The 14,951-nt window shown below is 43.9% G+C and overlaps 1 protein-coding gene across 2 annotated transcripts; it reads left to right on the top strand.

The window, feature by feature from the left end:
• Nucleotides 1–10,408: 10,408 nt before the first annotated feature.
• Nucleotides 10,409–12,222, top strand: LOC118563678 (trace amine-associated receptor 13c-like). 2 transcript variants are annotated; one of them, XM_036138893.1, is made up of 2 exons: nucleotides 10,409–10,578; nucleotides 10,771–12,222. In XM_036138893.1, the coding sequence occupies exons 1-2, from the start codon at nucleotides 10,475–10,477 to the stop codon at nucleotides 11,576–11,578; spliced, it is 912 nt and encodes a 303-aa protein (XP_035994786.1). In that variant the 5' UTR covers nucleotides 10,409–10,474; the 3' UTR covers nucleotides 11,579–12,222. The 2 variants fall into 2 exon arrangements, with proteins under 2 accessions (XP_035994786.1, XP_035994787.1); XM_036138894.1 differs by having other exon boundaries at nucleotides 10,409–10,551.
• The last annotated feature ends 2,729 nt before the right edge of the window (nucleotides 12,223–14,951 follow it).

The following is a 14,951-nucleotide window of genomic DNA, read 5'->3' on the forward strand; positions in this document are numbered from 1 at the left end:
ACACACTACATTATCCAATACATTAGTTTATCACTTAAATCATGTCAATGCTTTATCACTTGAACTTTATTAATACTCTAAGTAAATTTTTCTCCCTTCTCATCAATCGTTCTTTCCATCAGTGTTCCTATTTTCCTCCACTTTCATTTAATCTCCTTTCTGTCTTCCTATCCTCCTCCTCTCTCCTCTTGTATCAATCTTACATTATTCTAAAATAGAGACATTATATAATTAAAATCACTTGCAAAAACATTAGAATGTACAACATGAAAACTTCCAATTATCATTATTATAATTATTAATTCTTCATCTGATTAAATACAAAAAATGCTAATTACCACAATACTAGGAGCTACAAGCAGAAACAACATAATAAATGACGATTAAACAGGCGGTTATCTCTTCCTCCATCGCTCTCAGATCATGTAGATCTTGTATTCCTGTTACTGACTCCTATTTTTCCACGAGGAACTTTCATATATCCAAACTAAGTATTAGAAAAGCTAAACCTAAACCTAGAAGTGTATGCTCATAAATCACAACCATAAATCTGCTAAACAACTTGTAATAACTCTACGTATAATACCTATCTGAAATATAAACTAATCACCAATCAGTTCTAAAACCTCTTTAGACGAACCCTTGTTGATCCCTGGAGAACCAGCGTTCCAGATTAGCGCCTTACAAAGAGTTTTCAATCATTCTGTAACATTTAATCAGAGTGTCTTTTACTGATGTGAGCAGCAACTCGTGGTCTTGTCTTACTTTTTATTGATAATTTTTAACCTGGGCAAAAAACAAACATTTCTCACAGGATCAGCTCGATCCAAATACTTACCATGACACAGGGCAGCTCCCCATCAGTTGCAAGTACACCTCGCTTGTGACAACGAATTTCCACTTCTTCTTCTTCTGTTTTCAAAGTGGTGCGCTCTTCTTCCTCCTCCTCTTCGTGTTTTAATGGCATCTGACTTCCAAAAGGATCATTACCGCCATCAAGTGGTGTGCTTTGTTCCTCGTCTTTATATTATCAGCAGCGCAACCAGCTACCATAACACATTTTCCCCTTCGGTAAAATCGGAGAGATTTCCGAGGACAGCTTTAGCTGGGGATAGGTGGTCCAAAACGGGGACAGTCCCCGGAAATTGGGGACGTCTGGTCACCCTAGATAACACAGCTGAGCTCTCTAACAAGTTTTAATGGTCTGCACTTAACTGCAAAGGTATTCCAGATAAGGGGAGCAAAAGGTTCCAACTATCTTTGCTGCTGTGCATCAAGCATTATCAATGTATATTGCCAGGCCATCTTTGTGCAGCAGCTGTGCAATCTCCTCCAGCTGTCCTGCAGCATCAGGAACATTGCTGTCTAACCACCTTTCTGTGAAAATCGCTACACAGCTGTCCATCGTACATGCTGCGATTCTTAACTGGATCTTACATTGGCCAAAACGAGGCTCAGTAGCTTTGGTCTATGTGGGTTGGCTTTTAGCTGAGTGCATAGGCCTCCTTGTGTGACCCATTGTTTCCTCTTGTGTTTACACCAGGTGCTGGCTCTCCAAGACAGGGAAAGTGGGGGTTTTGTTGTCAGATCAGGATACATAAAGTCTAGTTATGGCAGTTGGTACGATCCAAATACTCCAGGGTTGAATCACAATTCCAACAGCTCTTCAAGCACTAATCCAATATAGTGGTGAAGTGGTGAAAACATGAACAAAAACACAAATACAAACAAAATGTTATGTTCTTTTAGGGTTTTCTGATTGCACACATTGTTTCAGCTTTAATCAGAAACATTGTTCTCATTGCAGTTGATCGCTATGTGACTATTTGTGAGCCCCTGCATTACCCCATTAAAATAACTATGGCTAATGAGTCAAATGCTGTATTTGCCTGTGTTGGATCTTCAATGCTTTTTACAGGCTTTTCTTCTTGAATAACAAGCTGTTTCAGCCAGAAAGGAATAGTTCATATATTGGACAGTGTGCAATTGTTGCCCACCTTTTTGATAGGACTTTGGATTTTTTTTCTCAGTTACCGCCATCATAGTTTTGTATGTCAGAGTATTTGTAGTGGCTGTGTCTCAGGCTCTTGCCTTGTGCTCTCATGTTACAGCTGTTTCTGTTTTATCCCTGGTCTAGAAAAACTATTTGTCACTTAGCAGATACTGCAACATGGCTCCAGTGAGGCCAACACACTGTAGACAGTCTGCTAACTGACTGAGATGACTACTCATCTAGCTTGTGTTATAGAAATATATAATCAGTTTTTGTGTTAATCATGTATTTTTCTTAAAGCAGTAAAGAGTTGCATAACTCTAAATAATATGGATAAACTGTGTGGCTTGGAGTGAAGAGAGGATGGAGTCTGCAGACTCACTAACAGGCAATAAATTCATTTAATCGTCGTGTGGGATACTAGGCAAAGTGGGAGTCACGTGAGGTTTTATGGGGAACCCTTCAAGGTGGTTTACAGTTTGAAAGCTTTTTTATTGTTCTTTATGTTTTTCTTGGTAGAATCCTAAAAACACCAAGTCAATTAATTAAAAGTTAGTTCCTGAGATGACACTGGAATGCGGATCTGTTTTTGCTTGTGAGAACATAAGCACATAAGCACAGATAGAATGAGTGTGAGCCCCAGACGTCATCCAGTCCCTATGTGAGGGGTGGGCCAGCTATCAAAAAAGGCGCCCCTGGGCGGTTTCGGGCAGACACTACCTTACAATGGACGGGTGGACTCCAGGTTATACTACATGAAAATTATGATAACATGTGTAAGTGTGTGTCTCCCCTTGAAATTCCAATTGTAATAAATATATGTGTTGTCACGGTTGAAGTTGTCTGGCTTCTTTCTTGTTTTGTAGTTCACCCAGCTCTCCCTCCCACAGCCATTAGTCACACCTACTCTAATTAGTTTTCATTCCCGTCACCTGTCAGGCTCCCTTTATAAACTCACCTCTGTTGTCTCCTCGTCGCTGGCTCGTAGTGTTTGTTGCTCTCCTTCGTGTCTGCCTGCACCTGTTCCCCGTCTTGGTTCCCGGTCCGTCAAGTTTTGGTTTTGTTTGGCTGCGCTGCTGGCTTCAGTCTCTCCGTCTTCGTCTTGGTCTCGTCCCTGGTCCTGCAGCAGCCCAGCTCCTCTCTGTCTCGTGGACTCTGTACCTGCCAGTCAGCTCCTGCATCATTCACCTCCGTCTGGTAACAACTCTGGTTCCTCATGTCACTACCATCCACCTATAATAAACTCTCTTAAATCCTACTCTGTGTGTGCGTGCTGTGTCCGGGTTCACCCTCGACAAAATCATGAGCCAGCCACAGGGTGAACCCGAGCACGCACAGAGTCACGATGCAGGAGCTGGCAGGATCTGCTCCGCCTCAGTTGAATGTCTCTGTGGGTGCCTTCGCCGCTGGATGAGTTCCGCTGGAGGGATCGTTCTCAGCGGAGCCCGCCTCCGACGCAGCCCAGCGTCTCAAGTTCCTGTCAGCGTCTCAGTTCCTGTCTGCGTGCTCAACTTCCTGTCTGCGTGCTCAACTTCCTGTTCGCGTCTCAAGATCCTCGCTCTCAAGTTCCTGTCTACGATCTCAAGTTCCTGTCTGCGTGCTCAAGTTCCTGCCTTAGATCTTTAGTTTCCTAGTTTAGCTTTATTTTCCAGATTTGCCTTAGTTTCCTGGTTCTCTCGTTTTCTAGTTAGACATCTAGTTCTCTAGTTTCTGTTGTTGTTTTGAGTTATTTTTGCCCTGGGGTTTTGAGTTACTTAACAATCTTTGGTTTTAGAGTTTTTTCAGTGTTCCTTAGAGTTTTTCTTAGAGTTCTTTAGTTTCGGTTTGTGTTCCTGCTTAGATTACTTGAGTTTTTGTCTTGCTTGGGGTTTTATTTCTTTCAGATAAGTTCTATTGTTCTGGGTTTGTCTTTAGTCTTTCGTGTTTTGTTTCTGAATTCTAGTTTTACCTTAGATTTTCTGTTTGTGTTCTTTGTTTTAGTTTTGGTTATCTAGTTTTTTATTAGTTGAGCTGCCCCTGCCCTCGTCTCCCTGTTTGGGTTAGTCTCATAGTTTTTCTTTAGGTTTTGGTCCCCTTCCTAGTGTTCTGGTTTGTTTCGGTTTTCTAGCTGTAGCCCCTGTGGTTCTTGTTTGGCCCAGTGGTTTTCTGTTTTTCCCTGTGGATCCCTGTCTAGTTTGTCGGTTCAGGTCTTGGTTCCGTATCTGTTAGTTTTGTTGTTTTGTCCCCTTAGTGTCTGTGTCATAGTTCTTGCGCTGTCTGGGTTCCTGCGCTGTCTGGGTTCCTGCACTCTTAAAGGTTCCCTGCGCTCTTAAAAGTCTCTACACCCTTAGTTCCCCTGTTTAGTTAGTTTGTGTAATATTCTGAGTTCTGTTCTGGTTTATGTTAGTTTTAGTTTTCCTTCTCTCTCCTGTCTTTTATTATCTGGCTGTTTTTGAGTTCTGTCTTGTCTGGATTCTTGTTTACTGTTTTAGTTATGTTGTCAGAAGCTTCTTAGTTTAGGTTTGAATTTTTGATCTGTTCTTGTTTTGAGCCTCAGCACTGATGTCTGGTCTAATTACTTACTCTGCACACCTGCCTGACTCCACCCCTGCTGCAATCACCTTTCACCGGCTTCACCTGATTCCACCTCCATATAAACTGCTGAGACCAGACATCAGTGCCAGGTTGTCTTGTTGAATGTCGGTGAGTCTCCTCCTGCAAATTTCTGTTTGTTGGTTTGCTTTTGGATTTTTGACCCCCTGTTTTCCAGAAACCTGAGCCATTCAGTCCTGCCTGTTCCTGCCCTGCTCGTCCGTCTATTTTTATACCGTCTTTTGGTTCGACGGTCTCTTTTGGATTTTTCCCTGTTTGTTTTTGATTTTGTTATTAAAGAGCCTTTCCTTTGAACAAACCTCTGCTGGTCTGGTTGAATTCTGGGTCCCCTGCCTCTGATCATTACAGTTTGATGTTTCCGAGCCCCCATTAGTTTCATTTTAGACTTCCCTGTTTCTTTTTATTTCCTTGTTGTGCCCTGGTTTAGTTCAGTTAGTCCCCTTTAGTCCTCTGTTTCCGTTAAGTTTGGCATCCCAAGGTCTCTGGTTTCCGATCACCTTTTTCTGTTTTCTTCCCCTCCCCGGGAGGTGGCGCCAGAGCCCTCCGACGCACCTTTATGCCGGCTGAGCCCTCTGGTCCTCTCGGCCTGTCGCTGCCCAGTTTAGGTACCGCTGCCAGAGCCCTCCGACGTTCATTAATCGTCGGCTGTGCCCTCTGGTGTACCTGGTCAGTCGCTGCCCAGCATACGCAGGTCGCCACCAGAGCCCTCCGGCGCTCCTGTGTCGTCGTCTGTGCCCTCTGGTGTACCCGGTCAGTTGCTGCCCAGCGCATGCTTGTCGCTGCCAGAGCCCTCCGGTGCATCCGTGTCACCGTGTGTGCCCACTGGCGCGCCTGGCCTGTTGCTGCCTAGCTCGCCCTCTAGTTCCTGGTGCTTAGGTTTTTCTTGGTTTCTCGGCGTGTTTAGACGCCCTCCGTTCTTGGTTCCCCGGCGTGTTAGGAGGCCCTCTGACTCCTAGTGCTTTGATTTCGTGTTCCCGGCACGTTAGGACGCCCTCTGACTCCTAGTCTTTAGATTTCTTGTTCCCGGCGTGTTAGGACGCCCTCTGGTCCCTGGTATTTTGTAGAAATTCCCCTCAAGCCCCGGCAATTTCTTCCCTTGCGCCCCGGCGTTTCCCTCACGCCCTGGCGATCTTTCCCTAGCGCCCCGGCGTTTCCCTCACGCCCCGGCGAGTTTCTCCCTTGCGCCCCAGCGTTTACCTCACGCCCTGGCGATCTTTTTTCTAAAAGCCCCGGCGTTTACCTCACGCCCCGGCGAACTTCTCCCTTGCGCCCCGGCGGTTCCCTCACGCCCTGGCGAACTTCTCCCTTGCGCCCCGGCGGTTCCCTCACGCCCCGGCGATCTCGTCCCTTGGGCCCCAGCGTTTCCCTCACGCTCCGGCGGTGTCTTCCCTTGGTGTTTCCACACGCCCGTTCCTCTCCCTTGGCGTTTCCGCACGCCTGTTCTTTCCCCCGGCGTTTCTGTACGTTAGTTGTGCCCCAGCGTTTCCTTGCGCTGTTGAGCCCTAACGTATCAGTCCGCCTGTCCTTCCCCCCTTGGCGTTTCCATACGCCCGTTCCTTCCCCTTGGCGTTTCCATTGCCCGTTCCTTCCCCTTGGCGTTTCCATACGCCTGTTCCTTTCCCTTGGCTTTTCCGCACGCCCGTTCTTTCCCCCAGCATTTCTGTACGTTAGTTGTGCCCCATCGTTTCCTTACGCTGTTGAGCCCTAACGTATCAGTCCGCCTGTCCTTCCCCCCTTGGCGTTTCCATACGCCCGTTCCTTCCCCTTGGCGTTTCCATACGCCCGTTCCTCTCCCTTGGCGTTTCCACACGCCCGTTCCTCTCCCTTGGCGTTTCCACACGCCCGTTCCTTCCATTGGCGTTTCTGTACGCCCGTTCCTTCCCTTTTGGCGCTGTTGTGCGCCCGTTCCTTCCCTTTGGCGCTGTCGTGCGCCCGTTCCTTCCCTTTTGGCGCTGTCGTGCGCCCGTTCCTTCCCTCTGGCGTTGTGTACGCCCGTTCCTTCCCTTTGGCGCTGTGTTGCGCCCGTTACTTCCCTTTGGCGCTGTGTTGCGCCCGTTCCTTCCCTTTGACGCTGTGTTGCGCCCGTTCCTTCCCTTTGGCGCTGTGTTGCGCCCGTTCCTTCCCTTTGACGCTGTGTTGCGCCCGTTCCTTCCCTTTGGCGCTGTGTTGCGCCCGCTCTTTCCCCTGGCGCTGTGTTGCGCCCGTTCCTTCCCTTTGGCGCTGTGTTGCGCCTGCTCTTTCCCCTGGCGCTGTGTTGCGGCCGCTCTTTCCCCTGGCGCTGTGTTGCGCTCGCTCTTTCCCCTGGCGCTGTCAAGCGCCCGTACCTTTCCCTGATGTGCCGCGCCCTGGTTGTGCTCTGGCACGTCTGTGTTCTCTGGCCCCTTTGGTTCCTCCGTGCCTCTTGGCCCCTTTGGTTCCTCCGTGTCTCTTGGCCCCTTTGGTTCCTCCGTGTCTCTTGGCCCCTTTGGTTCCTCCGTGTCTCTTGGCCCCTTTGGTTCCTCCGTGTCTCTTGGCCCCTTGGTTCCTCTGTGTCTCTTGGCCCCTTGGTTCCTCTGTGTCTCTTGGCCCCTTGGTTCCCCAGTGTTCTCTGGCCCCTTGGTTCCCCAGTGTTCTCTAGCCCCTTGGTTTCCCAGTGTTCTTGACCTTTTGGTTCCTTGGTTTCTTGTTTTTGACTCGTGCCCGCCGTCCTGAGACCCCCTCCACCCACCCAGGGTAAGAGGTTCCGAGCCGTCCGGTGTTCGGCCTTGAGGGGGGGGTGGTGTCACGGTTGAAGTTGTCTGGCTTCTTTCTTGTTTTGTAGTTCACCCAGCTCTCCCTCCCACAGCCATTAGTCACACCTACTCTAATTAGTTTTCATTCCCGTCACCTGTCAGGCTCCCTTTATAAACTCACCTCTGTTGTCTCCTCGTCGCTGGCTCGTAGTATTTGTTGCTCTCCTTCGTGTCTACCTGCATCTGTTCCCCGTCTTGGTTCCCGGTCCGTCAAGTTTTGGTTTTGTTTGGCTGCGCTGCTGGCTTCAGTCTCTCTGTCCTCGTCTTGGTCTCGTCCCTGGTCCTGCAGCAGCCCAGCTCCTCTCTGTCTTGTGGACTCTGTACCTGCCAGTCAGCTCCTGCATCATTCACCTCCGTCTGGTAACAACTCTGGTTCCTCATGTCACTACCATCCACCTGCAATAAACTCTCTTAAATCCTACTCTGTGTGTGCGTGCTGTGTCCGGGTTCACCCTCGACAAAATCATGACATGTATATTCTAAGTATTTTGTCTCTGATAATTGTTTTCTTTCTTTGCTGCCAAATCTCCGAACTGGGTGAGGCAGGCCGTAGTGAATGAAATAGGAAGCACTAGAGTCCGTCTTATCATTTGTAATGACTTTTACACACCAAACACTGCATGCTCTGATCTGCCAGCTAAACCCTGCATTGAAGTTGCTTTATGTCATAAATTAATCCTGGGTACAAGGGGACTTGACCTCAACCAGCAAACAGGAAGCTCTCTTTTTCAGTAAACGAACAAGTATCTCGCATGCTAAAATGCAAGCACCCAGTTCTAGCCTCTGCTATTAAGAAGAAGAACAAGGAGGAAAAGAAGGTCTTGAGGACATGAGACTTTACTGCTGTTAACCTAAAACATCTTATATCTGTTGGATGAACAAAAATATGTTGCATCTTGCAAAAGTCAAAGTTTAACAAAGCTTTACCTTTTCAGGAAGAGTCATCAGAACATTTATCAACACATAATCATAACACAAAGTGCTAGGGGGTATATAACTCAGTTTTTAGAGGCAATTTTTTATTGAGATGCGTCTTCTTTCTTGTGCCATTATACACACTGTTGCATGTAAACCAGATCTTCTGATAAACAAAATATGATGTGCAGCATCAACTAGCAAGTGAGTATAAAAGTTACATATTTTTAAAGGAATAAATGAGTCACATAACTTGATACATGTGTAGCCATGGGGTGGCCAAGGATTCTGTTATAATACTATCATGTCCTGTGACCCTAACATCACTCTATCACACATGCTGTCTTTGATGGGACAGTCTCACCATTACACTTTCTCTGATATAAAGCTGTCTAAATGTGAGTATAGTCTCTACAAGAAGGGACAGAGCAGACTGGACATCTTGAAGAAGCTTATAGGTCCTTCAGTGTTTGTAGCAAGATGCTGCGGACCTTTTCTGTTGTGTAATGTGTTATCTCTTCTGCCATTATCTGTTGGGGCAGGAATAGATGCAATTGACTTGAAGCATCAGAGTAACTGACTTGATGAAAGCTTGTTGAGCTTCTTAAAAAAAAACAAAAGCCGGCTCTATTCTGGGGACTGATCTAGGACCTCTAGAGATAATTTTAAATGGAAGTATTCTTCATACATGAACACTATAGACAACTCTGAGCATTCTCTTCATCAGATTGTCATACAACAACAGAGTGTCTTCAGTGAGAAGCTTGTTTGACAGAACACTACAGGAGATATTTCCTGCATGCAGCCATGCACAGCTCATTAAGACATTCTAATAACATGAGTTATACCAACATTTAATTTCCCTTTGGGATTAAGAATGTATTCCTTTCTTAAATGTACTCAAAAATAAGTAAATACACATTACCGTGATAATGTACCTGCACTTTTCAGAAGGGGTAAAAGCAGTGACGTGCAGTCAGGGGAGGCAAGTGAGGCCAGGCCTCACTTGTCATCATGGAAAGAAAGAAAATATATAATAATAATATAAATTGTGACTCACTCAGTCATTTGTAATAAGTAATTTTTTATCTAATTTCCTCATTTTTGATCGTATTCTCTTTAGAATCGCAGACTTTTTGCTATTTTTCATGTAAATCCTTGGTGGCGCTTGATCGCGAAGCCGGTGAGGCCACAGCGAGCTTGGACTCCCCTGGTATTGCGCAATCCCATGTTAGCTGCGCTGGCTTCCATTCTGTGAATGCATCTTCCTGTCTCTAGATCATAAATTCAATTGTTCAAACAGTTATTAACTGATTTTCCACAATTTAATGTATGTGGATAGCTTATTGTGTTTTGGTCATCAAACTGGTTGCAGATAACAGGTTTTCGTGCGCTGCTGGGCGATCATAAAAGGCAAAGAACTGGTTGTAAGTGAGGCCGGCAGTTCCTTGGCCTCTAGGCAGGGGGCGCTCAAGGGGCACCGCTCGTGATCCCAAAACTGTAGAGTGACACCAAGTTATGGATGCATATGCTAAACAAGTAAAGCACTAAAAAGACTCTAAACATACAGCTGGAACAGAACTGATCAAGGAAGGCTTTCCTCCCTGGCAGTGATCTCCGTTGAGACTGAGAGAGTTTTAAATCTGAAGAAGATAAAGAGAACTTTTACTGGAAAATGACCGATATTTTTGTTCAGAAAGAGCTCCGCATGTACTTAATTTATAGGTAGAGGTTAGACAGCGATAATTATTCAAGTGTTGTTTTTGCAATAAAATGTGCTTAATGTGGGTTATAGTTTTTAAATGTGTTACAAATGCAGAAATCCATCATAACTCATAAACTGTTACCGATCAAATGACAAATAATTTAGTTTTCTATTTTTTCATCAAAGAATCCATATTTTTTCCATGTCTCTTGGTGATTTGATTTGGCTCAATCAGTCTCCTTCAGCACTTTGCAATGAGTCTACTCTGTAGAGTGTATATATTTGTAAATCTGACTCTGATGACGTCAGTGCCTCACCAGCTATGAACCCTACCGCACGTCACTGGGTAAAAGTGTAAAAAAGCTATCTGCCATTTGTATTGAGTAAAGGAGGTGTGGCAGCAATGCCTCACAGAGAACAAATAATCTGATAGGAGGGAGGGTACAAAAATATTTGTTTTACAACAGATGCTGTTCAGAGAGCTGCAGCTGTCCAAGGATGGAGATCCAATACAGAGCTCAGCTCTGTTTCCCACATCTCCTCAATGGCTCCTGCAGGAAGCCCACACTTCACTGGTCTGAAGCTGTTCTCCTGAACACTGTGTATTCCGTCATCTCACTAATCACCGTAGTGCTTAATCTGCTCATCATCATCTCAGTCTCCCATTTCAGGCAGATATTAATTTCCTAGCATAACCTAGAGTTTAAATTTTAGAAATGTGAAGTGTAATTTCTATGACCTGTTCATGATACTGTACTTGATTTGTTACTGGTGTTTTCTCTGTTTCCTTCCAGGCAGCTCCACACACCTACTAACATCCTCCTCCTCTCTCTGGCTGTGTCAGACTTTCTTGTTGGTCTCCTGCTGATGCCTTTAGAGATCTACCGAAAAACATCTTGTTGGTTTTTTGGAGACATCATATGTGTTTTTTTTATTTTCCTGAGTGGTCACATAGTATCTGCTTCAATTGGGAATATTGTTCTCATTTCAGTTGATCGCTATATTGCCATTTGTGACCCTCTGCATTACCCCAACAGAATTTCTACAGCAAAAGCGAAATGTTGTGTGTGTCTGTGTTGGCTGTGGTATGCTTTCTATAGCATATTCCTTTTGAAGGATCAGCTGATACAACCACAAAGAATGAATTCCTGTGCTGGTGAATGCTCAGTTATCATTCAATATGTAGTTGTAACTATTGATCTAATTTTGAACTTTGCATTTCCAGTTACCATTATCATAGTCCTCTATACGAGAGTGTTTGTGGTGGCTCTGTCTCACGCTCGTGCAATGCGCTCTCACATTGCATCTGTCACACTCCAACGTTCATTGAATGTCATAACAAAATCGGATTTGAAAGCAGCCAGGACTCTTGGTATTCTCATTGTTGTATATCTTGTATGTTTCTGCCCATATGTTTTTTACTCTCACAATGAGGTTAATATTACCAGTACATATGGCAGTTTTGTTTTCTTTTTGTTATATTTTAATTCTTGTCTTAATCCATTAATTTACACCCTGTTTTACCCCTGGTTCCGTAAAGCTATCAGACATATTGTTACTCTACAGATACTACAGCCTGGCTCTTGTGAGGTAACACTGTAGTGTAGTCTGAGATTTCTTCAGTCCAAAAAGATTGGAAAGACACCTGCTTTTTACTGTAGTCAATACATATTTGTTTAAGATTTTTATTTTGGAATAAGCTTCATCAAAGTAATACAGATTTACTTTAGGAATGTACTTTAGTTTCTGTATTAAATATTTCTCTTTAGTTTGTCAGTACATTTTGAACACTCAGAATCTTAAAAAAGTTAAAACTTCTTGTAAATATGGAATAACTTATTTAGCACAGATTCATTTTCTTAATCTAAAAGAATTACTGGTGGAAAAAAACAGTTGTTTTTAAAAAAGTACCCTTGAATATTTTATATCGGCATTATGATCCAGTGTTCCAATGTTTGCGTGATGAAAGCCTTTTTGCAACTATAAACTGATGATGTGCATAATCCATATACACACTATGTATAATTTAGAAAAAGAATGGAAATGACAATGTGATTTAAATCAACTTAAAGTTGCTTATTGTTTTTATTTTAAGCCGGTCTCTGCCTATGCCCATTGTACAATTACTTTAACAGAATCAACTTGCTAAACTGGACCGGCATTAGCAAGTGTAGCAAACAAATGTAAACTTTAATGCTATAAACCAGTGTGAGAACTGTAATCACTCCAAAAAAAAAAAAAAAAAATACATTCGCACATCCAAATCCTTGGGTGTTCCCAATGGCAAAGTCCATGTTTTCCTTAAATACTTTGTAAGAAGTTACAAGTGGGAGTTTTCAGCAGCTTTTACATGTGTTGGCCTTGGGGAACATTGGTTTGGAGGACTATTCTTCACTGCCCTCATGGATAAACTCAGTTGATGGTGCCGGGGAAAAGCAATTGGTGGTATCTCATTTGCTCCAGTAGAAAATGCAAGGATGTTTTGAAGTTTAGATGATCCTTCTTCGTCTCTGGGAAAAAAATCATTAAGGTACAAATTAGCCATTTTCTGTTCAAAGTACATAAAGTAGATGTAGTAATAACTACACCTGTGTTGTACACCTGATATATTAAATCATTATTTTTGCTCTTTAGCAATGTATTTTGGGAAAACCTGCTCAGTCATATAACGTGTCACTTGTTTTTGAGTTCACATAAACTAAGAGCAACATATATGCTTGTGCTAACAACATGTGTTATTTTGTTATAACTTGTTTAAACTTGTGGTGTGAACCTATGACAATGTGTTGTGGGAAAGACTGATTCTGTATTCCTTATTTTCTGCTTATATTTGCTGTATTCTGAGTGCGCTCATATTATTTTGCTTCGCACACTGCTGAGATGCTGGGAACGGTTTCTGTTTTAGAAACATGTTTTGGGAAGCAGGGCAGCTGTGGAGGGAGAAATGGACACTCTCGCTCCACAGCTGACTCTTTGTTTACAAGTATATAAAGAGGAGACTGCCCTCAGCCCGGTGAGTCTGCCGTGAGTTTGTGTGTGGATACCGGCATTGTGAACGCTGATCTTAACCTAGGATTGAGGGCTCCCAGTTCAGTGTCAATGGTAAGGGCTGATTCTGAGAATCTGTTGAGCATCACGCCTGTTTGAAAGCTTGTTGCTTAAGTGCTTGCTACTTTGTGAAGAGCTTGCTGTTTTGTGTAAGCTGTATTCTGTGGGGAACAATAAATGTGGGCATTATTATTATTCTAAAAGAACAGTGTTTGTCCTTATTTGTGTACGTTGTCGATCTCTCCCGATCCTGAAATAAACATTTCATAAAACAATACCTAACTAGAAAAATCGAATGTGTACATATACCAAATGAAAATACATCTCACCTTTTCTTCCTCACTCCCTAAAATCAACAATACTATTTAAACTTTTTAGGTCAGTTAGGATTACCTATTTTTTCATATTTTAAGTTTTGTGAACTATTTTTTTTATTAATTTAAATAAGCATTATACACAATTTGTAAAAGTCAAAATGATTACTTTGAAAGTTCTAATGGGTCGATTTAGAACATTTGACTGATGTTATGCCAGTTCAAATGTGACGAGACTGCATTAATTCGGGACATGACGGACTGCGTTTCCCATGATGCAATGTGGTCAAAACCAACTCCCATCATGCAACACGGCCCAAAATGGCAGCCACCCTAACAACGGAGCGGAGAGATAACGTTGCTAGGCAAAAGTTGATAAAACTCGGCCACGCAGGACAATCTGCCTTCTTTCTCTGGCTCACCGCCAACCTGAGAAGACATACAGCTGTACTCTGTGGATTAATTACCCACACGCCACGTGCTCGAGTTTCTCGCTGGACCGAGATTTTTCGACGCAAACGTTATTCCCTGCTTTGCATAGTAGGAGGTTGACTCTAAAAGATACTTTTAATTCCCTCTGATCAAATACTGGAAGCCGCCTTATCCCCCAGTGATCGAAAGAGGACTAAGCTTTGCTGGGCCGGGCAAAAGCGACTGTTGAGCCTGGAGGAAGAAACGAAAGAGCCTCCTCGCCCGCCCCTGCTGCTGCCTGCTCTGGTGCATTCAGGACGCCGCGTGATCCGGAGCGCTCCGGATCGAAGCCAGGACTTCATTCGGGACCACCTCAAAGTAACGGGGTTCTCCCCTTTTATTTCTTTTTCATCCATAGGATGTTTAGAAGTGCCTGGGCAGATGTTAGAACTTTGTAGGTGCAGGTTAATGCTTTTATTCCACAACGAAGTTGGAATTATTTTGCTGAATGTTTTCTTTGTATGTGCATGCATTTTACAATTGATTTTGCTGTGTTGATTTGTGGTTTATCAATAACCCCGCTGTGGGTCATTGCTTCAGTTCTTTTCCATCTTCTTCCATGCTTTCCCCCCCTCTCTTCTCGCTTCTTCTCATCAGTGCAGTCTTTGTCCCAGCTCAATTCGCGGGCTTTGCTTAAACTCCCAGTTAGCCGCGCCCTCTCGAAGCGAGGCATTATCCCATCAGCGTAAGTGTGGTTACGTCATTAGGACCTCCCCTCACGCATCACGTAAATTGGTAGACCATACGTCATCGTAGCAGCCATCTTGGGAGGGTGACGTGTATCTGAACTGTAGGGAGCTTAGCTGAACTAGCTTTTGTAAGACATCAAAGCGTCCAGTGAGATTCCCGAAGCTGTTCTGTCTGTCAATGCTGATACGTCAAATGCCGCTGTTTTGAGGGCGGTGTTAAACAACTGTGAATTGAGTTAAGATCTGCTAACCGCTCATTTTAATCCATTGTTTATTTTCGTTTTGTTCTTTTATTTCCACATATATATTTTGCATGTTTAGTTTTAGTAGTGAGTAAGAATTCCAAAGTTGTTGAATCAGAGAATTTCTGTAACAGGGAATTGCTTTTGGTTCAATAAAAACACCACTGCGGAATAGAATTGTTTTGTGTCCAATCTAATTCACAGTTACATG

This window comes from Fundulus heteroclitus, chromosome 7 (genome assembly GCF_011125445.2).
Source record: "Fundulus heteroclitus isolate FHET01 chromosome 7, MU-UCD_Fhet_4.1, whole genome shotgun sequence".
NCBI classification, from domain to species: Eukaryota; Metazoa; Chordata; class Actinopteri; order Cyprinodontiformes; family Fundulidae; genus Fundulus; species Fundulus heteroclitus.